Source organism: Martes martes (genome assembly GCF_963455335.1).
Source record: "Martes martes genome assembly, chromosome: 4".
Lineage (NCBI taxonomy): Eukaryota > Metazoa > Chordata > Mammalia > Carnivora > Mustelidae > Martes > Martes martes.
This window is the reverse complement of record NC_137891.1, coordinates 148,161,865-148,183,550: the sequence shown is the minus strand read 5'-3', so window position 1 is coordinate 148,183,550 and position 21,686 is coordinate 148,161,865. Positions and strand designations below refer to the sequence as shown.

General features: G+C 55.2%; 2 protein-coding genes across 2 annotated transcripts in view; one reads left to right on the top strand and one right to left on the bottom strand.

The window, feature by feature from the left end:
* ACOT11 (acyl-CoA thioesterase 11) overlaps positions 1-14,184 on the top strand; it is a gene marked incomplete at both ends in the record, with an annotated part of 43,752 nt that extends 29,568 nt beyond the window's left edge. The window contains 11 exons of the mRNA XM_080801374.1: positions 310-445; positions 2,319-2,475; positions 3,876-3,995; positions 5,937-6,081; positions 7,407-7,462; positions 8,251-8,317; positions 8,680-8,763; positions 9,832-9,965; positions 12,416-12,547; positions 13,192-13,318; positions 14,029-14,184. Coding sequence (XP_080657500.1) covers positions 310-445; positions 2,319-2,475; positions 3,876-3,995; positions 5,937-6,081; positions 7,407-7,462; positions 8,251-8,317; positions 8,680-8,763; positions 9,832-9,965; positions 12,416-12,547; positions 13,192-13,318; positions 14,029-14,184 — 1,314 coding nt within the window. The remainder of the gene's footprint in view (positions 1-309; positions 446-2,318; positions 2,476-3,875; positions 3,996-5,936; positions 6,082-7,406; positions 7,463-8,250; positions 8,318-8,679; positions 8,764-9,831; positions 9,966-12,415; positions 12,548-13,191; positions 13,319-14,028) is intronic.
* Positions 14,185-14,260: 76 nt separating this feature from the next.
* On the bottom strand, positions 14,261-20,078 carry FAM151A (family with sequence similarity 151 member A). The gene is made up of 6 exons (XM_080802562.1): positions 19,932-20,078; positions 18,784-18,943; positions 17,137-17,361; positions 16,331-16,470; positions 15,463-15,606; positions 14,261-15,020 (listed from the first exon to the last, which is right to left on the bottom strand). The coding sequence occupies exons 1-6, from the start codon at positions 20,074-20,076 to the stop codon at positions 14,347-14,349; spliced, it is 1,488 nt and encodes a 495-aa protein (XP_080658688.1). The 5' UTR covers positions 20,077-20,078; the 3' UTR covers positions 14,261-14,346.
* Between the last annotated feature and the right edge of the window lie 1,608 nt (positions 20,079-21,686).

Here is a 21,686-nt window from a genome sequence, read left to right as displayed (position 1 = left end):
CGCTCCTCTTTCCCACCTCTCCCTGTGCGTCTCACGTGGGAGGCTTCAGATCTCACCATTCCCTTACTTGTCCTGTAGGACCTCCCCGCCCCCTGCATCCTCTGTGCCTTTGCCCAAGAAAGGGGACTGGGGACATTTGCAGGATGAAAGTGATAAATCAGCCGGCGTGGAGACAGGAGGATGGGGACAGAGAGGGGATGAAGACTTGTAACAATCCAGCAGCAGCCCAGGTGTGCGATGGGGCACAGCCCCTCCTGCTGCTTCAGGAGACCTGTCCTGAGCATCGCCCACTCCACCCCCCACCTGCAGGTGAAGCTGAAGCAGACCACGCCGCGCACGGAGGAGGAGAAAACAGAGCACAGCGTGGCTGCCGAGCGCCGGCGCATGCGGCTGCTGTATGCGGACACCATGAAGGACCTTCTGGCCAACTGCGCCATTCAGGACGGTGAGCAGCCGGGGGTGTGGAGCGCTGCTGGTGTCCTGCGTGCCCCACCCCGCCCCCACGTCCTGCACGCCCCCCTCTGTCCTCGGCCCCCACTGGGCAACGGGAGGAAGGGAGGGTCCTTGGGACGTCCACTCAAGGTCTCCTTTAGGGAAGGGCATGTTTGGGCATCTTGTTCAGCTCCCAGGAGCCGTGAGGATGGCATTAGGATGTGAGGAACCCTTTGTTGTCCATGGACTGTATTTGGATCTCTAGGTTTCAGGGTGTTTGGGAAGGTACTACTGAGCATGGCCTGAAGACTGTAGGATTTTTTAAAAAGCATATCTATCTATCTACTTTATATATATATATATAAATATATATATGCATGCACATATATATACATATAGATAGATATACACACACATACATAAATAATATAGATGTAGGTATACATATAGAATAAAATGCCCAGAACCTGGACCCCCTCCAGTTACTCATTTTGGGGCACATTTCCAGAAGATTCCCTGCATACTTAAGCATACTATGTATTATTTAGCCCTCTCTTTTTACCCAAAAGGGAACAGACAGTACATACTGTTCAGTGTCTTATTTCTTTCCCCTTAAGAGTACATCTTGGAGATTGTCCTATACCAGCACACAAAGATCTCCTGCGGAGTGGTAGGATTTTGACAGATGGAGAGACAAGGAAAGGTTTTCCTGACGGAGAGCACAGGCTGGGCAAAGGCCCAGAGGGGTAACCTTGGATTCACTCACTGATCTCCAGAGCGGTAGGACGTGGAGTCTTCCTTGAACCCTAGAGGAGGCAACTGTAGGACAATTCAAATGTAGTTCAGTGGCCCAGAGTGAGAGAGAGCAGGTGGGAGCAGCTGGCCCCGTAAAGCAGCGAGAGGGGCTCCCAGGTCCATGTGCCTTATGTATGCGGGGTCTGGGGGCTGTGGCTGGGGAGGCCTGGCTCTTCCTACTGTCTTTGAGATCCACTAGAGCCATCCATCCACTGCAACCCTCCCAAACCCCTATTGTCCTGACAGCCCCTCTACCCCAGGGTTAGTCCAGGTGCCTGAGTGTGGCATCCAGGCCCTGGGCTGGTCATTCAGCTTGACCTGGTGCTGACCTTTTACTTGCCCTCGGCTCCATCTAAGCCAAGGCTTCATGGCTTCCTGTGACTGTCCTATCTGTCCTGTCTCCAGATCTCAGCTCAGGCGCCCTTCCACCTCCCCTCGTGCCTGTCTGTGGCATCTTGGAGCAGCCTGCCAGTGAACGGCCACCTCTTTGATGGGCTGTCCCTGAAGAGGTCTCTCTTCCTGGTTGATGCGAGATGCATGGCTCCCCCTTGGGTTGGAGTGTGGGGGGGGTCATATCAGCATCTGCTCCTCTGACCCCCAAGGCCCTGCCCACTCTTGGGCCTCCCCTACTGAGGATCTCCTGATGCCATTGCCCCTGAGGGACAGGGCCTGTCAGGGCAGAGGGAGGAAAGAACTATCCTTCTGAGAGTCTTTCTCCTGAGTTTGGTGCCAAGCTCTCTGGAATCACGATCTCACTTCATCGTCACAAACCTCGTGGGTTGGGTCTGACATACCCCTTCACCAATGAGGAAACTGAGGGTCAGAGAGGTTCCCTGACTTGTCCGAGTTGTGTCCAGGTGTGTCTTCTCTACAAGTGGGTGTCCCACCCCCTGCCCCGCGACGGCCTCACCTCCCTCATCCCGAGCCCTCCTGTTCCTCAGCTGAGGCCAGCACTCTCGGCGCTTAGTTGATATGAGACTCTGGATGACAGGGAGTGTTGGTGCAGGGGTCCCAGGGTTTGCCCTGTGGGACGGTCTGCCCTTGAGAACCTCTCCCCTTCCCATTCCCTCCCTCTGCCCTTCCCGGGTCAGATCTGGAGAGCAGAGACTGCAGTTGCATGGTACCGGCCGAGAAAACCCGTGTGGAGAGCGTGGAGCTGGTCCTGCCCCCCCATGCCAATCACCAAGGCAATACCTTTGGGGGCCAGATCATGGCCTGGATGGAGAACGTGGCCACCATCGCAGCCAGGTGAGGAGAGAGCGCGCTGTCTCTGCCTCCCCTCCTTTCTCTCCCTCCTTCCCTTGGCTGGCCCCCTCTGGGGGGAGAAACCCCAGCTTGGAGTTGGCATTCAAGGCTTCGGGAGCTTGGCTGTTCTTTTAGGGGAAACCTAGGGCTTTGAGAGCCAGAGAGCCAGAGAGCCAGAGAGGAGTGATTTTTCTGTGAGTTGGCCATCCCCTCCTCCACACAGTCCTCATCACCTGCATGGGAAATGCCAAGCCCCTGGCCCTGCGCTAGGGCCTCCTCTTGGCTGGGTCCTGCCTGCCTTCTTCCCGTATTTTATGCTCGCTGCACCTGAAGCCATCTGCCCTTCCCTGTTCCCATTCTCCGTGTTCCCATCCTCTGCTTTTGCTCCTGGCCACTTCTTCTCCTTTTGATCTGCTAAAATCCACGAAGCCTCTTTAACTGTTCCCTTCTCCCTAGAGGTGAAAACAATTCCTTCCTTCTTCTAGAATCTCTGCACTTGTCGGGGGTTTGTTCTCTAAATATGGGGGTATTTTTTTATAGCTATGATAACTGACACTCACTGCCTGACACTCCTACCTCTAGGGCTTTGTGTTTCTGTTCCCTCTGCCAGGAGTGCGCTCTACCCCAGGGTTAGTCCAGATGTTAGGTTAGTTAGGTTAGTCCGGATGCATTAGTGTGGCATCCGGGCCCTGGGCTGGCCATTCAGCTTGACCTGGTGCTGACCTTTTACTTGCCCTTGGCTCCACTTAAGCCAAGACCTCATTGCTTCCTGTGACTGTCCTACCAGTCGTGTCTCATCCTACCTATCCTCTGCCAGGAGTGCCCTCCTCAACCCACGTCTTCCTGAGCCAGAGGAATTATTCCTCACCTCTAAAGAGCCTGGCCCACACGGCCCCTCCCTTGTGTTGATCCCCTAGGACCCAGTGTACAAACAATGCCATTTTGGGCAGACCCACCTGCATGTGCGATAAGATCTCAGAGGAGGGTCACAGCCCAGATAGTCAGGAAACCCTTCCTGGAGAAGAACTCTTCAGCTGGGCCTTGAATGACAAGTAGCTTTGGGTAAGGGGAGGGCTTCTGGATAGTAGAAGCAGCTGGTGCTGGGGTGTAAAGGTTGGGGAACAATGTGGGAGGAATTAGCCCCAAGCCCTGTCCTTTCATCTTTCGCCTCAAGCTCAGCTGCTTGCTAGTCGTGCATAGACCTGATTGTTCTAGGCTGCGAAATGGGACTTTAGTTCTATTCCCCTGGGCAGAAGCATCCCGGGTTAGGTGGGAGTGGGTGGACCAGAGGGCAGTGCATGTGGGTTGGGTCTGTGGCTGGGGGCAGCGGGAAAGGCTGGCCCAGGCCCGTGGCTGAAGCACTGGGGCGTTTGTCCTGTCTCCCCGACCCCGGCCTCCTCCAGCCGGCTGTGCCGTGCCCACCCTACGCTGAAGGCCATTGAGATGTTCCACTTCCGGGGCCCCTCCCAGGTTGGGGACCGCCTGGTGCTCAAGGCCATCGTGAACAACGCCTTCAAGCATAGGTAAGGAGTGGGACCAGGGCCCCCTGGGATTGAGGGCTCTTTTGGACCTAGTCGCAAAGCTGCCAATGCTGCAGATAAAAGGCCCATGAAGACTAAATCCCGCCCAGCAGCAGGGCACCCTCACCATGACCGAGATGCAGCTCTGCTATTCCCTGCTCTGTGCTCTCCAGCCCTGTAGCTTCTGGGGTCTCCAATCATACCCTATGCTCAGTGTGTCTCTGTCTCTCTTCCCGGCTCCTGCCTCTGGGCTGTGCTCACATCATAGGGCCCCCTCTTGCCAGTGTTCTGTCATTTATCAAGTCTTTCCCTACCTTTCTCCTAAAACAACAATTCCTTCCCAGAGACCTTAATTTGGAATGAATCAGATACTTCTGAGAAAGCTTACATTAAATATGTATCTTTGTTGATTTCAAAGATCATAATGCAGTTGTTAAAAGTGAGGGAACCATGGGACACCTGGGTGGCTCAGTCCACTAAGCGTCTGTCTTCAGCTCAGGTCATGATCCAAGGTCCTGGGATCGAGCCCCACGTCAGGCTTCCTGCTCAGGGGGGAGTCTGCTTTTCCCTTTCCCTCTGCCCTTCTGCATTCATGCTCTCTGTCCCTCAAATAAATAAATAAAGTCTTAAAAAAAAAAAAAGTGAGGGAGCCAGGCTCCCTAGGTTTAAGTTTGGCTTACCTTTTATTGGCTGTGTGGCTTTAGGCAAGTTACTCACATCCTTGAGTTTCAGTTATTTTTTTTTTTCTTTTTAACAATTGTGCTGTTTGTTTGTTTGTTTATTCATTTATTTCAGGGAGAGAGAGAGCCTGCAGAGCAGGGTTGGAGGGGGTGGGTTGGGGGTGGTGTCTGGGGAGGACCAGAGGCAGACAGAGAAAGAATCCCAAGCAGGCTCTGTGCTCAGTGTTCAGTCCCACACGGGCAACCACCCCACGATCCTGAGCCAAAATCAAGAGTCAGACGCTCACCCATCTGAGCCACCCGGCCGCCCCACTTGAGCTTCAGTTCTTTGGCCTGTGAAATGGGGCTCAGCACAACGACATCGCAGTTGTGAGGGTTCAGTACGGTCTTACTGGCACATTGACAAAGGAACCGTGCTGGGCAGCATTATTATTACTGTTCTGGCCATTTTTCACAGTCTGACCCACACACGGTCTGCAGCTGTGGTGGGGGAGGGGTGGCGGAGGGAGCCGGTGGGAGGGGGTCCGTGGGGTGGGGTGGGGTGGGGAGCCCTGAACTAGCAACTGCAAGTCCAGCCCAGCTTCCCTTCCTGGCTGCTGTGGGACCTTGGCCCAGTGACTGTCCTGTCCTAGGTCCTGGTTCGCCCTCTGCATAACATCCACATGCTGCGATCATCGAGCTTCCTGAGAGGGGGGCACGGGAGTGGCTGCTTTTTATAATCCATGAAACAGCAGCAAGTGAGCTGTTGGAAGCACGGCTGTTAGGGCCCTCATGAAGGTGTGTGTAGGGGACATTATTTCCAAGTAGGAAAAAGTACTCACGTCCTTCCAGAATCCTTTGCAGTTTACGTGGCATGTTTTATATACATGATATGTATGTATCTATGTATATGTGTGTATGTGTTATATACATTTATTCCATTACATAGTATATATACATAGACATGTACATACATGTGTGTATATACTTGCTTAGTGTCCTGTTCCCCAGCTGTTAGCACATGAGCACACGGACCGAACCGGTGTATTCCTTTCTGGGGCCCCAGTGACTAGCCTAGGGCCAGGCCTGTAGTAGGTGCTCTGTAAACAGTGATGGAAGGGAACAGTTCTGGGTTTCCTACCAGAGGGATTCTGATCTGGGCTGCTGGGAGAGCCGCAGGAGTGTGTGTGTGTGCACAAGTGCATGCATGTGCGTGTGTGTTGGGGAGGGCGCATGGGCTCAGGGAGGTCGGTCCAGCTTGGAAGCGGCCGTCCTTCCCCTTCAGCATGGAGGTGGGCGTGTGCGTGGAGGCTTACCGCCAGGAGGCTGAGAGCCATCGGCGGCACATCAACAGTGCCTTCATGACCTTCGTGGTCCTGGACGAGGATGACCAGCCTCGGACACTGCCCTGGATTCGGCCCCAGCCGGGGGTGAGTGGCACCCTGCCCCGCCACCAGTTCCCCTCCCCTCCCTCTCTGCCCAGGGGTGGTGGGGCCTGCTAGCCCCTGATGCAGCCGGGGAGTGATGGGCTCAGCCCTGCCCCTCTGCGGGGGCACAGCCAGCTTGCGTTGCCCCGTGACCTGCAGAGACACCCCTCGTGCAAGGCAGGCACCCTGGTCTGCCTGCAAGAACAGGGCGCCGTGGATGGGCCTAGCTCAGTTAGGTGTTAGCAGGCATTCAGCGAGCCTGCAGAGTCAGAGGAGCGCTGGCTTTGGGGTCAGATGTGAGTTGGAAGCCCCCTCTGCCGTGTTCTAGCGGGCGCCCTCTGCCAGTTTCCAGTCTCTGCCCATACAGCAGGTGTGTCTGCACTCCTGCCTCCCGGGGATGTGGGGGGTATCTGAGGGGTGCTGAGCCCCATAGGTACTCAGTAAATAGTGACCATTATGAGGAGGTAACAGGAGAGCAAGAAGCATAGAGACCAGAGTCAGGGGCTTGGGTTCAAAGCCCATCTCTTAAAAAATGCCATCTTGGATCTCCTGGGGCTTCCTTCTGGGGGTGCCGAGGGGTGACCTTGGAGAGGCATTCCCTCTCTCCAGGATGGTCCTCCACCCTGCCTACCTCACAGGGCCAAGCATTGGCTATGAAAGACCCCCACTCCGCAGCTGGGCTTCTGCGGGGGAGGGGTGGAGGAGGGGTGGCGAATAGTTCACAGGCGCTCTCAGCCTGGGCCAGGTAACGCACATGAGTGGGGAGACACCAGAAGCAGTGGTTAAGAGGCTGGACTCCAGGTCAGGCTGTCAGGGTTCCGTTCCTGGCCCGATTCCTTACGACTGCAACCTTGGGTAAGCCACCCACCTTTCTGTGCCTCAGTTTCCTCCTCTGTAAAATGAGGGTAAGATGAATACCAACTTGAGAGGGCTGTGGCGAGGCTTGACATTCTGCACGGAAGGCGCTTCAGAAGCGTGCCGGGTAGCAAAAGGTGCCCAGGAAGCGTGGGTTCTTACTAGCACCGTCTGTGCCCTTTGTGATCCCCTTGTGGAGAGGAGGATGTTGAGGCTCAGCAAGTGCAGGTGGTGCTCCCAGAGTCACTTAGAGAGTCTGGGGGAAGCAGGGGCTGCAGCTCAGAGACTTGGCCCTTTCCTGTCCAGGTTGCTTTGCCTTGGGCTGCCCCCGTGAGACCTGAGATCCACGTCAGGGCTACAGGGCCTCCTCGGGCCTTGGGGGGGGCAACAGTAATGTGGGTGCAGGAGCCGGGTGGAGGGCACAAGCTGCTTGTCCGGCCCGCAGCACAGTCTGTCCCTGCGTCTCTCCCCAGGATGGCGAGCGGCGCTATCGAGAGGCTAGTGCCAGGAAAAAGATCCGGCTGGACAGGTGAGTGCGGGTGGTGGGAGGGGACACGAGTTCAGGGCTGTCCACCTGCTCTGCAGGCCCCAGGGACTGGCATTTCTTCAGTGCCACTCCTGTGCTGGGGCCTTTACGTCCACACAGCCTTATTACCCAGTGGTCTTCCTGGCCCAGTGTCTGGGCAAGGACACTGAGCACAGAGGGATTAGGTGGCCATGGGTACACAGATGGGAATGGTGGGCGGAGTGAGACTTTGAACCTGGCAGGGTCTGGCCACTTCTGAATCCTGGGTTCCTTCCCTTGACCGCGATGAGTGTTGGGTAGGTCCCGAGAGCAGAGGCAGTTGCTCAAGACGCACAGCCTGGTGTGGCCCATGGCTGCTGAAGCACTTTCCACACCGGAAAGTGCCGGAAGTACACTCAGGTTTGCCATCTGTGTGGACAGGAGAAGTGTGAATCTACAGAGCACTTACCATAGGCCGACCCTCCCCACCATGATAACCCCATGAGGCAGGTGTGACGACCAGCCCCACTGTATGGAGGAGCCCACTGAGGCTCGAGGGCAAAGCTGCTTCAGCCAAGGCCATCTGCTTGGCGAGGGCACGGAGAGCGAGCCTTCCCCCAGCACCCTGCCCCTGGCCTCACTCTGCTTCTGGACGAGTTCGTATGCTCTCAGCTCCCATTTTCTGGGTGCCCAGCCTGTCTACCTGGCTGGACAGGAGTCCCTCCCCTGCTGCAGGGCTGAGCACTGGGAGCGAAGTCTTCTGAAAGATGTGGGCTCCCCAGGGACCATAGTGGTTCTCTTCCCTTTCCCAGGAAGTACATCGTATCCTGTAAACAGGCAGAAATGCCTCTCTCTGTCCCCTGGGACCCTAGCAACCAGGTAAGGCCTCTGCTCTGAGGGGACAGTCCACAGGTCCGTGTTGGGGGTGGGGGAACCCTGACTCTCTGTTCTTGTCAGAATGGGTTTGAAAGTAGGCCTGAGGGGGACAGGATACTGTGTCATGACTCAAGATTGGTGCAGTTAGCAAAGGGCTTTCCTCTGTCCCCATCTGGCAGGAGGGAGCTGAGGCCCTGAGAAGAGGGTCACACAGTGAGTCTGCCCAAGGCTGGGTCTCCTATCCCGAGGCCCAGGGCCTGGCACCCACCCCCCCCTTCTCACCCCTTCACGGCCCAATGTCCTCTCCTGGCCCAGAGCCCCCAAGGAAGGGGAGATGGTGAGGCTTCTCTGTGTGCTCTGTCCAGGTCTACCTGAGCTACAACAATGTCTCCTCCCTGAAGATGCTGGTGGCCAAGGACAACTGGGTGCTGTCTTCCGAGATCAACCAGGTAGCTGGCCCCACCCACCAGCAGAGATGGCTGACTTCAAGCCACAGAAGTTCTCTCAAACCACTCATATCCAAAGGGGATTTCTTTCTTTCTTTTTTTTTTTTTTAATATTTAATTTATTTATTTGAGAGTGAGAGTAGGCAAGAGAGAGCACACAAGCAGGGGAGGGGGCAGAGGGAGAGGGAGAAGCAGACTCCCTGCTGAGCAGGGAGCCCAATGTAGGGCTCAATCCGAGGACCCCGAGGACATGATCTGACCTGAAGGCAGATGCTCAACTGACTTTTCTTTTTTTTTTTTTTGAAGATTTTATTTATATTATTTGAAAGGGAGAGAATGAGAGAGAGAGAGCACGAGAGGGGGAGGGTCAGAGGGAGAAGCAGACTCCCCACTGAGCAGGGAGCCCAAATGTGGGACTCTATCCCAGGACTCCAGGATCATGACCTGAGCCGAAGGAAGTCGCTCAACCAACCGAGCCACTTAGGCACCCCTTAACCAACCTTCTTAAAAGGTATTGGTTTCTCCCATGAAACCATCCCAGTTAGAGAAACACGGTGCTCTCACAGGACCTGGAGTGGACAACCCCCCAGATCTTTCTCTTCTGTCCAACTACCATCTAGCCCCCAACCCCTCATCTCTGCTATTCTCTGCCCTGCTGCTTCCTCCCTCTCTCTGCTCCTTCCTCCCTGCGCAGATAGGGCCAGCGGACAAGCCTGGATTGAGGGAAGACATGAGCTCTGCCTGTGCCCTAAGGAGAGTCACTGCCCCTCATCTGTGACATTAGGGGCTTCACCAGGTGCCTGGCTCTGAGGACCCTTTCTGTTGTTGCCTTAGTCACTGCTTCCTAATACACCCTCCTGTCCACCTGTGCCAGATTCTCCCAGCGGCCCATTTTCATGGGGATGAGCCTGAGGCTCAGAGAGGTTGAATCGCTTTCTCACAGTCACACAGCAAGTCAGTGGCAGCCCTGAGCTTCCAGCCCCGGCCTCCAGCGTGGAGTCAGCTCACCCTGTGGCCCAGCATAGCCCAGGGAGGAGGTGCAGGACCGAGGCTGCCCTCTGTCCCATGCAGGTCCGCCTGTACACTCTGGAGGAAGACAAGTTCCTGTCCTTCCACATGGAGATGTTGGTGCACGTGGATGCCACCCAGGCCTTCCTGCTGCTCTCGGACCTGCTTCGGAGGCCCGAGTGGGACAAGCACTACCGGTGAGGGCCGAGGTGCGGGTGGGGCAGGGCCCTCCGCTCAGGCCTGATGGGGAAGCGGGGCCCTCGGGTGTCCCTTGCTGAGCCGTCCTCCCTGACGCTCAGCCCCTGCTGGCCTTTAGCCGGCCATGGGGGTGGCGGTGTGAGGGGAAATGCAGTTAGATGTTGGGTGGGTGTCAGAGTCGAGGGCATTCTGAGCCCTCAGGGAAGGGATTGAGCCTGAACTGGAGTTGGAGGCCTGGGTTTAAGTCATGTTTCTGGACCAACCAGCTCTGTGACCTTGGGCAAGTCCCTTCCTTTCTAGGCCTCCGTTTTCCTCCTCTTAACATGGGTACTTGAGGTGTGGGTCATGCATTTCACTCTGGGATAGATCAGTGATTTTCTTTATTTTTTTTTAATTTCCCCCTTTTCTTTTTAAAATTTTTTTAAATTTAATTTAATTTTTAAATTTTTCTTTTTTAAATTTCTGCGTTTGCTTTTTCTTTCTATTTTATTTATTTATTCGAAAGAGAGCAAGCGCACGCGTGTGCACACAGGATGGGGGAGGGGCAGAGCAGAGGGAGAAGCAGGGAGCCCACCATGGGGCTCGATCCCAGGTCCCTGAGATCATGACCTGAGCTGAAGGCAGATGCTCAACCAGCTGAGCCACCCAGGTGCTCCTAGATCAGTGATTTTCAGACTATGTTCTGTGGCATTCTGTATCCCCACAGGAGGCTCGGGGACCACTTGGTGGGGGTTAGAACGCTGAGGGGGCTGGTGGCCCCCTCCCAGCTTCAGGGGAACGCATGGAACGGCCAGTTTGATGAATTCACCCAGTCTGCCAGCTCTTCTTAGAGAAATGTGCACGTATATGTTATTTTTGAATGTAGTGAGTTACTGAATATAAATGTTACTCCTATGAATACATTTGTTCCCCGAATTTACTGATTCTCCATGTGAATATTTTCTTCCTGAATTTAGCCAAGGAAGATAAAGCTGTTCTTAGGAAAACAGCCCAAATTTCAGTATTTAATATGAGAATGTTAAAGTTGAAACTGGTATTTTTTCCCAGTTCCCTTAAAGTCATTTTCTGTTGTGCCAACACCTTACTTTGGTCATTTCTCCTGTGGCTGCTCTACGAGGCGCCTATGTTCCCAAGTCTGTCCATGAGGAGGATCCATGCATGTGGGAATTCAGTGAGCAGGTTGTCTGGCGAGTTGAGTTTTGACAAATTGCCTTCCCCTTCCTCCCTCCATCTATCTTACCGGAGCAGGCCTACTTGTGGCTGTTTCCACACAGGCTTTCTGTTTAATCAAAGGTTTTGGTGCACAAAAGACCATTGCTTTAAAAAGCCTAAGTCAGGGGTGCCTGGGTGGTTTGGTCCATTAAGTGGCTGCCTTTGGCTCAGGTCATGATCCCAGGGTCCTGGGATTGAGCCCTCCCTCACCATCAGGCTCTCTGCTCAGCAAGGAGCCTGCCCCTCCCTCGTCCTTTGCCCCTCCCTGGCTTGTTTGTGTGTGCATATGTGTGTGCATGCGTGCGCATGCTTTCTCTCAAATAAATGAATAAAATCTTAAAAAAACAAAAAAGTAAAAAGCCTTGGTCTAGGTAACCCCAAGCCTGTTAGTAGTGACATTCTACAAAGCTGAGAGGTGATTTGGTGGTGGATGTTGGGGGCATTGGGCCTATGGTAAGAAGGCTTCTTGGAGGAGGCAGGCTGATGTAGGCCTTGAAGGCAAAATCGGATCTCGATACTTGATGGGATTGGGGCAGGGGAGTGTCCCAAGGGGAAAGGGAGTCCTTAGCTGCTTCCCCCCACCCTGCCCATAGCACCCTGTTTGTGAGGCAGCCTCTGAGGGAGGGTGGGAGAGCAGGGGAGGAGGTGGTAGGGTCAGACATGATCATGTATGTTTCTGTGCATGCGTGTGTATTAGTGTAAGCCTGTGTGTGTGTACCTGGACCCATGTGCAGTATGCCTGGGCCTGTGGGGCTGTGGCTGTGGCCAGGCTATTTGCCTGAGTCTCAGGCCCTCATCTATATGATGGGGACACCAAGAGGACCTATTGCGTCAGCTGCTGTGGGGTTAAATGAGACAGTACATGGAGAGCACCACAGAACAGTGCCCGGCACATGGCAAGCACTCATAACCAGGACACTGTCACACATCTGTGCAGGGCCGTGCGTGCACTGGCAGGACCTGTGTCTGTCTGTGTATGCTCACGGGCATGCCTTTATCTGTGCATTTCTTTGTTCCCATGTCTGTGTGCATTTGCCTGTGTACCTGTGTGCATGTGTTCACATGTGGTTGGCCTGGCCTTCCTGCCCTCCTGTGGCCCCCTGCTGAGCAGTGTAGGTGGCCAAGTGTCCCCCCAGACTCTGCTCAAGAAGGCTCAAGCATGGGAGGGCCTGGGCTGGACTGGCTGTCCCAGGAGCAGCCAGTGTGACTGAGTCCTGACCTCTGGGCCTCCCTATAGGAGTGTGGAGCTCGTGCAGCAGGTGGACGAGGACGACGCCATCTACCATGTCATCAGCCCTGTCCTCGGCGGCGATGCCAAGCCCCAGGACTTTGTGATCCTGGCCTCTCGGCGGAAGCCTTGTGACAACGGGTGGGTGCCAGGCTGCCGAGGCCGGAGACGGGCAGGGCTCATCTCCCTCCCTGGGAGGGGACAGCAGCTTAGACTCAGAGCTCTTCCTGTTTGCTGTGGGACTCCAGGCACTGCTTGGCTTGTTGGGGCTGCCGGGGTCTTGCTATGGGTAAAATGAGGGGATGCAGCTCCCTTCTGGTTACATGTGCTCTAAGGCAGGGTAGTCTCTGTCCCTAGGGGAGAGGGGGCGAGGCTGCCTTCCCCCAGACATGGCAGGCCCTTGCTCATGCAGCCACCTCCTTGGCCTCCACCCTCTGAAGGCCCCATGTTGACTGAAGAGGGGCGAGGCCAGGACGCACAGCATCACTTCAGTTGGGGACAAGCACAGAAAAGCGAAGCACGAAATCCCAAAGTGTGGGACTCCTTTGAGCATCTGTAGTGGAGCAGCTTTTCCAGAAAAATCTGTGATGAAGCCATGCTGGCTCCTGGCAAATTCGGGGCTAACACACAGGTCCCTCCTCTCTAGCCTGGCCCAGAGCCCCTGTCGGGCCTTTTAAGAGTTTCTGTGCCTCAGCCTCTGGTGAGGAGTCGTCTGTGGGGAGGGGGCTCTGGCGCCTGAGCTGGGGGAACAGGCCCTCACCTTCTCTGTCCTTGCTCTGCTCCAGGGACCCCTACGTCATCGCACTGAGGTCAGTTACACTGCCCACACACCCCGAGACGCCAGCATACAGGCGCGGAGAGACCCTCTGCTCCGGTTTTTGCTTCTGGCGAGAGGGGGACCAGCTGACCAAGGTGAGGCCGGTGTCCCCACCCCCCAATCCCTCCCCAAGGCCACATACATGTCCAGAGCTTGGTGCTGTGGGCTCAGTCAATTGCATACCTGGGCTCCACCGGCAGGCTCTCTTCTAGCTTGGGGGAGCCGGAGTGTGTCAGGGTCTGATCTAATCTGTGAGGAGGGAAGACAGCAGGGTCTCTGAAAAACCTCTGGAAGCTGAGGGCAGAAGCCTGGGTTCTGATCTAAAATTCATCTCATTATTTATTTACTTGTATACCTTGTCTAGGAAGGTTTTATATGGCTCTCAGGGCCCATAAAACCCAGCAAGGCAGTTAGCGCTAATTGAAAATGTGGGGGAGGCGGCTGAGGGCCAGTGTGTGTGTGGGGGCAGCACCCAGGTGGGGACCCTGGTGTTTGCTACCTTTATACATGTAACCTGAGGGGCTTCTCAGCACCATCCCTGGGCTTATTTCTAACTTGCTTCCATGACCCTAGAGCGCCATTCATCTGTGCAGGGCTTGGGAGACCCCTTCCCTGCCCTTCAGAACCTCCCCCATCTGACAAGGCAGGCACAGGTTGGCAGTACCATGTATGGTGACTGAAGAAAGCGGGGTTGTCAGCCACCAGGGTCACATCACGTCATCCCCTAGAGCCGCCAAGTGCTGGCCTGGATTTGCTGCCCTCCCCATCCCCCCTCCCTGAATGTGGTTTCCTTCCCACCTGGCAGGTGTCCTACTACAACCAGGCTACCCCAGGCTTTCTCAACTATGTGACCACCAACGTGGCTGGTCTCTCCTCGGAGTTCTACACCACCTTCAAGGCCTGTGAGCAGTTCCTGTTGGACAACCGGAGTGATCTGGCCCCCAGCCTCCAGACCCTCTAGCCCCGCCCCCACAGCGGCCACCGCATGCCCACTCCCCCTCCATCCTGCTGCCCTTAGGGACACATGTGCAGTGCATCGAGAAGACAGGAGCATTTATTCCTTGCTGCCTCCACCATGGGAAGCCTGGACCCAGGGGTCCGCCGGCCCAGCCCCCACAGGCACTCAGTTCCTGCCGGCGTCCGCCAGCAAGTCTTCGCGGTCCCTCTGAGGCAGCCTGTAGTAGACTCGGGTCTTGTCCACAGCCCTGGCAGCCAGCAGCACCGCCCGCACTGGTGCATAGCCACCCCCCTCAGGGCTGTGCTCCACTGTGACAGTGGCCTGGGGCGAGGCTGCCAGCAGCCTGGCCACCACCCCAGCCGTGTCCCGGCCCAGCAGCCCAGCCTGCAACTGGAAGGACACAGGCTGCCAGAGACCCCGGCACAGGCCCAGCATATCTGCAAGCAACTGTTCCCCGTAGCCACTGCCCAGCGCCTCCTCAGGCCAGCCTGGTGCCACTGTCACGTGGGGGAACACCTCTGCCACGGCTATCAGCAGCTCCTTGCCGGCCACGTGGCCAGGGACCACAAAGCTGCCGTGGGAGACTGTGGCCCCAATCCACACAGGCCGCAGCAGGTGGCCATGGGCAGAAAGGTGGGCCAGTGTGGCCAGGGCCGGCCGGAGGGCCAAGGGCTCGGCTATATGCAGGTAGATACCCCAGCGCCCAGGCCGCCCACTGAGTTGCAGCAGGTAGGACTCCAGTGTCAAGACAGGACCTCCTGGGGCACGCACCATGGCCACGGTGTCCTTGGCTGCAGGCCCCTGGAGGCCAACGTTTAGCAGGATCATGCCTTCTCTGTCTGAAAGGGGTGGTGGAGGCAACAGTGTCAGGAGTTGGGGTGATGGGGGGGTACCCAGGGGTGATAATGGGGGCAGCCAAGGAGAAGCTGGTGGCCTATCTGCTGAGATCTGTCGATGATGGTCTGGGCTCCAGGTGGAAGGCTGCTTTATAAATGTGCCTGGGACTCATCAGAAGGAGATGATCAGCAGCTAGCTCGGCTCTGGGCCTCTGACTGGGACTCAGTCCTGAGGCCGGGGCCTGCCTCTTCCACAGCAGATAGAGCTCCGGACTCAAGGGCATTGAAGTTTAGGGCCCTGGGCTCTCCTCCACCATGGCATCTAGCACACCGCCACGGTAACAGAGGCCCTAGATTCCTGCCCGAAACAAAGGACACCCCCTCCCCGCCAGCTGCCTAGTTTAGCTAGGAGCACAGGGGCTCAGGGGCTGAAGGCAGGCCTTACCTGGGAGGCCGATGGTTGCTCTTCTCCCGCTGCCCTGGAGGTCAGGAACCAGCCACTCCACACTCAGACCGTCCCCCCCAGGGGGCTGGAGGAGGGGGATCAGGCTGCCTCCCGTGTAGTAAATTCGCTTCCGCGTGGCATTCGCTGCGGGCCCCAAATTGTCAAGATGAAAGGGCCACTGTTCCCAGAGCACCTTCTCTGTGCCCTATGTCTACACACATTCTCTCCCTGCCTTAAGGCACCCCACCAGGCACACGTCCTCCCATCAGAGATTACAAGAAGGGGCTGGCCCAAGGTCCCACAGCCAAACAAGAGTTGCTGGGGTTGGAGCCTGATGGAGCCAAGTCTGCCCAGCCCCAAAGACAGAACTCCCTGTCCCCGCACCAACATGGGTCCCATAGCAGGAATGTTCAGTTTCGTGGGTTCCCTGGGAGATAGCTTAACTGGAGGCTCTCCTAGGTCCAGGGTCAAGGGAATAAGGGGTTTGGACAAGTTAACAGGTAGCATCTGGGTCACTGATTAGTAGGGTGCAGAGGGGGCAGGCTCTGAGAAACTATGCTGCAAGGGAAAAGTACATGGGGTTTGGGATTTGCTGGGTTCCAATCTAGGCTGTGCTGTGTACAGCAAATGACCTGGTGCAGATTACTTAACTGGTCTGAAGGTCAGTTTCTCTCTCTTTAGAATGGAATCACTGCTTCCTGGATATTGAGGCTGACACAGCACACCATACCCACATTTGGCCTACAATACGTGCTTAGAGTCCACCCAGAATTTTCCCTTCTCTAGCTCTGCTCTACTCTCCACCAAATGCTGCCCTGTGCGAATTCAGGCCCCCTGCCCTCCCTGGCTGCCCCACGCCCCTCCCTACCGGCCAGCTGCTTGAACTGCGACAGGACAGGCTCAAAGAGGTCATAGTAGACTTGGTGGGGGGCGGTGTTGTCTCGGATGTAGAGGAGATCATCCACTGACACGGGGTCCGAGGCACCCTGCCACAGCGTCAGGCTGTACCTGGGGCCCAGAGAGCCAGCTCAGCTCCTGCCTGGGCCCAGCAAGGTCCTCATCCCAGAGCAGGACCCTAGCTGTGCAGGGATAAGAGTAGCTTCCCACCAGCCCCTCCTCCCTGAGAACTGCTCCTGCCTTCCCAGGGCAGAAGTCATCACAGGGGCATCAGGAAGGGAGAGAGAAAGGTTGAGCGGGAGGGGCTGCCCCATCCTGCCTCCTCACTGGGAGTGTATTTCTGGTCCTGTCTTAGGAACGGGACAAGGATAGAAAAAGATGCGTACAGGCTGTGGGGTAAAGACAGGTGTGGAGGGGGAAGGAGACAGCTCTGGAACTCCTGTGGGAGGTGGCCGAGGCAGGTGGGACTCGGTGTAGACCGCAGGAGTACATATGAAAGTTCCTCAATCCCTAGAGGACGATCTTGGGCACAGCCAGCTCCCAGGGAGGAAGACTTGCCACTAGGTCAAGCCACCAATGGACTGGCTGCTTCGGATGATAGTGAGAAGCCCATCACCAGAGGTATACAAGCAGAGAGTAGGGATGCTGCAGAGGATGTGAACACCAGTGGGTGTTGGACAGATGTGGTTAAGTGGGTGGGATCTCCCTAGGGGACATTGGTGCCCGGGGGCAGATTTGGCAGATCAGGGGCTGTGGCAGGGGCCTGGGAGTTTTCACCTCTTGGACTGGCCCAGCAGCCAGCTGAAGTGGGGCCAGGCAGCCCGTACCATGACAGCCCGCACAGGGAAAGTGACCCTCTGTGGCAGTGCGCCCACCAGCCCCTGCATCCTCTCCACCATGGCTCGGGTATATGTCATGTTCGGGAACACAGGCACATAGAAGGTGGTCCAGCCCGGAGATAGAGTGGCCTGAGGATACTTCTCCTGGACCAAGGCCAAGAACCTGCAGAAAATCAGAGACACTGGTCTTTGAGAGCCTTGCTGGCCCCTTCCTTACCTCCTGGGCTCCCATCACTGGACTAGGAAGTGGAAGTCCTATGGAATGTAGAGTGTAAGGACAGAAGCACAGTCCTGAAGAACAGAGTGACTTATTCAGGTCCTACGAACGAGGCATGAACTTTGGAGTCAGGGGGTTCTGGGTTCGGGTCCTGACTCTATAACCTTGGGCAGCTCATTCAACCTGTTAGTCTCAAAGATGTTACTACCCCTTCCGGTAGGGCAGGGCCCCTTCAGCATCCCCAGTTGGACAAGGGGAGACAAGCCAGAGCCCCAGATGTGGGGATCTAGACTCTGCTACTTGTTTCTGAAGCTTCAGATTTTATTTTTAAATCCCATGTAAATTTTCCCCTGGTAGAAATTTTAATGGAGCAATGATGTTACCCTCTCCTTCTCCCCAAACTATCGAGTCAAATCAACACTCCAAGAAGACGAGCCATTATTTATCTTCGGCCACTGACTACATTTTTCCAACGGCTGCTTTCCAAATGCACCTCAGTTTGAGAATCATAATTAAGTACTGGATGGATGGATGGACAGATGGAGAGAGGGATGACGAATCAGAAAGGCCTGGCTTAGAATCCTTGCTCTGCATTTTTAGACCTAGGCCACTCGTTTAACTTTGATGCAATAGTTCCTGTGTTAATAAAATGAAAATAATAGTACCTACCTCATTCTCTTGACAACTGAAGTACTTTTTGGAAACAGTGCCTGGGCACATAATAAACATTCAACAAACTGAGTCTCAATTACTGTCAGCTTTCCCTTCTGCAACATGGCGGGAGATGCTCTCAACACTGCGCTGCTACATAAGGGTCAAAGTGGACACATTTTCTCCTTCTGTGTGGCCCTTCATTATAAACTGTGGAGTACCGTGAACTGGTGTATGGGGGGGGGGGTGTTGGTGGCAGTGCTAGGATTTCAGGGGGGCCGGGAAAGGAGTTAACACTTTTAGGCTTTTCTCTAGCAGGTCAAGCCCTACCTTGGTCCCTGGGGATACGAAAGGACTGGGCCCTGTCTGCCCCCTAGGGGTCCACTGTGGAGCAGGAGTTATAAACCGGTAATCTGGCTGTGACAGCCCCCGAAATCAGGGCTGTGTTAGGAGGACGTGTGGATTGGATTGGACGAAGGCTCTCAGCAGCCTGGGATGTCAGGGTGGATGTGGCAGGCGGTAACGACTGGGCCAAGGTTCACCAGGGAACAGGGGAAAGGCATCTGAAGTGAAGAGAACAGCATGTGAAAAGGCTCAGAGGTCTGGTTCTATGGTGTGGCTGGAGGTAAACTCGGCAAAGGGACCCCGAGCACTTTCTGTGCCAGACGGTGAAGGAAGAGCGCTGGCCACAGCTGGGGGAGAGAAGCGGACACTCACCGTGAGGCATTAACCTCGACTGAGATGGGCACATTGGGGCCCCTCAGGATGTCAGCATTGATCCACACGGGCCTCCGGACTCTCCCGTCCTCTGTCAGCCGCCGCAGGAGGTCCAGTGAGAGGCCCACAGCCTTGATGCTCTTGAAGTCCAGTTTGATGCCTGTGGGGAGAGGCCGAAGGGCTTGGGGAAATGGCCCCTCATGCTCAGGGCAGAAGGAACCAGCAGACACGACTTCCTGGAGCAGAGAGCAGTGTTTGGGGTGGGGTGGGTGATGAGGTGGGCAGACAGGGCCCAGATTCCAGCTAGGTGTGAAGAGGGCTTTCAGACAGGCTGAGCTACCCACAGAGGACGGACCTGCCCTGTCCCTGTAGGGAGAAAGCAGAGGCCAGCCCAGGGCTCAGACTTGGGCAGGCACAGGGGTTGTCAAGCATCAGAGAAGAGGAGACCATGGTTCTTGGACAGGGCAGGCTTAGAGTGTCCTTAGCCAACTTAGCCTGTGTGGAGGTCACTCAGCCTGCAGGAAGGAGCATGTGAGTAGAGGTGGGCAAGGCCCCTGTGAGCAAAGGCCTATCCTACTCAGGCAGTGAGGGGCTGGGGATGAATGGCGATGAGTGGAACCACAGGCGGATGAGGCTGTGACGTTAGAAAAGGCTGCTGAAAGCCAGGCCAAGGAGAGGACACATTGTCCCAGGGCAATGGGGAGCCATGCAGGGCTAAAGAGGGGAGTGACAAAATTGGCGTTGGGAAAGCTCACTCAGATGTATGTGGTGGTGGTGATGGAGGGAAGACGGAGCAGCCAAGTCCGGGGGCGGGACATGGTGAAAGATGGGAGGTGGAAGGGTGAGGCCTGGATTCTGACCAAAATTGGCAAAGGGACCCGAGAGGGAAGGGTGGAGTTGGGCTTTGAACAGTTTGTACCTAGTTCCGGGGGATTCGGAGGCAACAATCTGAACATGTTTGCACTTCGCGGTGTACCCTGCCCTTTCCCATCCCCCACCTCACCTAGAATTCCCTGGGCCCCGGTGGCTGGCAAGGGGAGGGGCAGGGGGTGGGGGCAGTGGGGGTGTGTGAGGGGTGGGGCCTAGGCAATGAGCAGTGAGTCTGGGGCTGGCCTGGAGGGCTGGGGAGGGGCTGAGAGAGTCCTTACCCTTCTGGGAAGAAGCCAACACAGCCTCCAGCCACTGCTGTAGGGTGTTGTCGCTGTAGATGGCTGGGGGGTGCGCCATGATGGGGACCCCTGTTTCGTTGACTGTGTCGAGTCCTTCTACCGTGACATCTGCCTCCAGGACCATGGTATTGCCTGGGCAAGAGGCAGAACTGGATCAGTTCCTTTGAAAAAGATTTCTTTTTTTCTCATCATCCAAGTCTTACCCATTTATTGAAGAACATTTGGAAAATACAGAAAAGCAGGAAGAAAAATACTCAACCCACATTTCCATCACAGTTCACATTTTGATGTATTTTCTTCCATTTTTGTCTATGCATGCTTTTTACACAGTGGAGACCACACTGCATTTATAATTTTTAATCTTTTTCTTTCAATATTATGACATTTTCACCATCTATGTCTCTTTTTTGTAAAGGCTACAAAAGCTCTGGTTAGAGTGCTCCCACGATTTTGTGAACCACCTCTTATTCCTGAGGCAGTTTGGTAGTTTCCAATTTTTTGCTACTAATAAATGATGCACAGTCTTTCCTGGTTTTTGAATTATTTCTCGGGCCTACTTGTGGAATTAGAGTTAGGGCCATGTGGGGTCACAATTTTAAGGCCCACATTATCAAATTACTGTCTAGAAAAATTGCTCTGATTCATGCTCCCGCCTGAAGTGCACAAGCTTGCCCATCTCCCTGTACCTTTGTAGCACTGAGCCTTGTTATTTTAATTTTTCAAATTTTAGTTTTTAAAACCCTGTCCTCCAGAGTTTGGTCTAGGAGGGAGCTAAGGCCTTCCCAATGGATGTGGGCTTGGAAGACCCTGCCAGGGTCACTGGCATTTGGGATGCACAGCACAGGGAAGAGGGAGGGAGCGAGCCAGGGGTCACGTTCAGCTCTTCAACACTGGCATCAGAAGGGGCCTCCTGTCCTGGTTCACACTCACCACCTCCTGACCTCTCACCTCTAGCCCTGCCCCCCCTTGTAAGTCCATTCTCTACACAGCAACTACAGGACTATTCTAAACATGCACCTGCTCATGTCACTTTCTGCTAAAAAACAAAACAAAATGGTCCCACCCATTGCCCTTGGACTCAAACCCCAATTCCTTACCACAGCCTTTGCTGTCCCACATGACCATGCCCTGACAAAATTTCTAATCTCACCTGGAGTCCCCCTCTCCCTCAGTCTCTATGTTCCAGTCCCTCCAGCTTCTGCAACATTACTACCCATCACCCAGGAACTGTTAAAATTCAAGCTCTGATCAGCGGGTCAGGGGTGGGGCCAAGGTTCTATGTTATCTCTCAGCTCCCCAGCCTGGCCCAAGCTGCCGGGCCTTGGACCGTCCTTTGAGTAGTGAGGCTTGAATATTTTCTGTCCCCCCATCTCTGGGCTCCTACTCCTGGTTGTTGCCTTGGCAACACTCTTCCCTCTGCAGCTTTACTAGGCTACGTCCTGCTCATCTGTTAGTGTGGGCTTAAAATACCACTTCCTCAGGGAGGCCACGCCTGAACCCCATGTCCAGCCTGACTTGGTCATCCGCTTTGGGGCTACCCTTCTGAAGGCTTGGCCCCATGGAACTGCTCCTGAGTGTAGGCATCAGGGTGCAGGGTCTGGGTCTGAAGTGACCATCACTTGAATTTCTGGACCCAGATGGTATCAGGCCTAAAAAAGGAGCTTCAAAAATGTTGGTTGAATGATGAACACCTGACTGACTGAATGACAGGAAAGTCAAGCTCAGTGAAGCCTA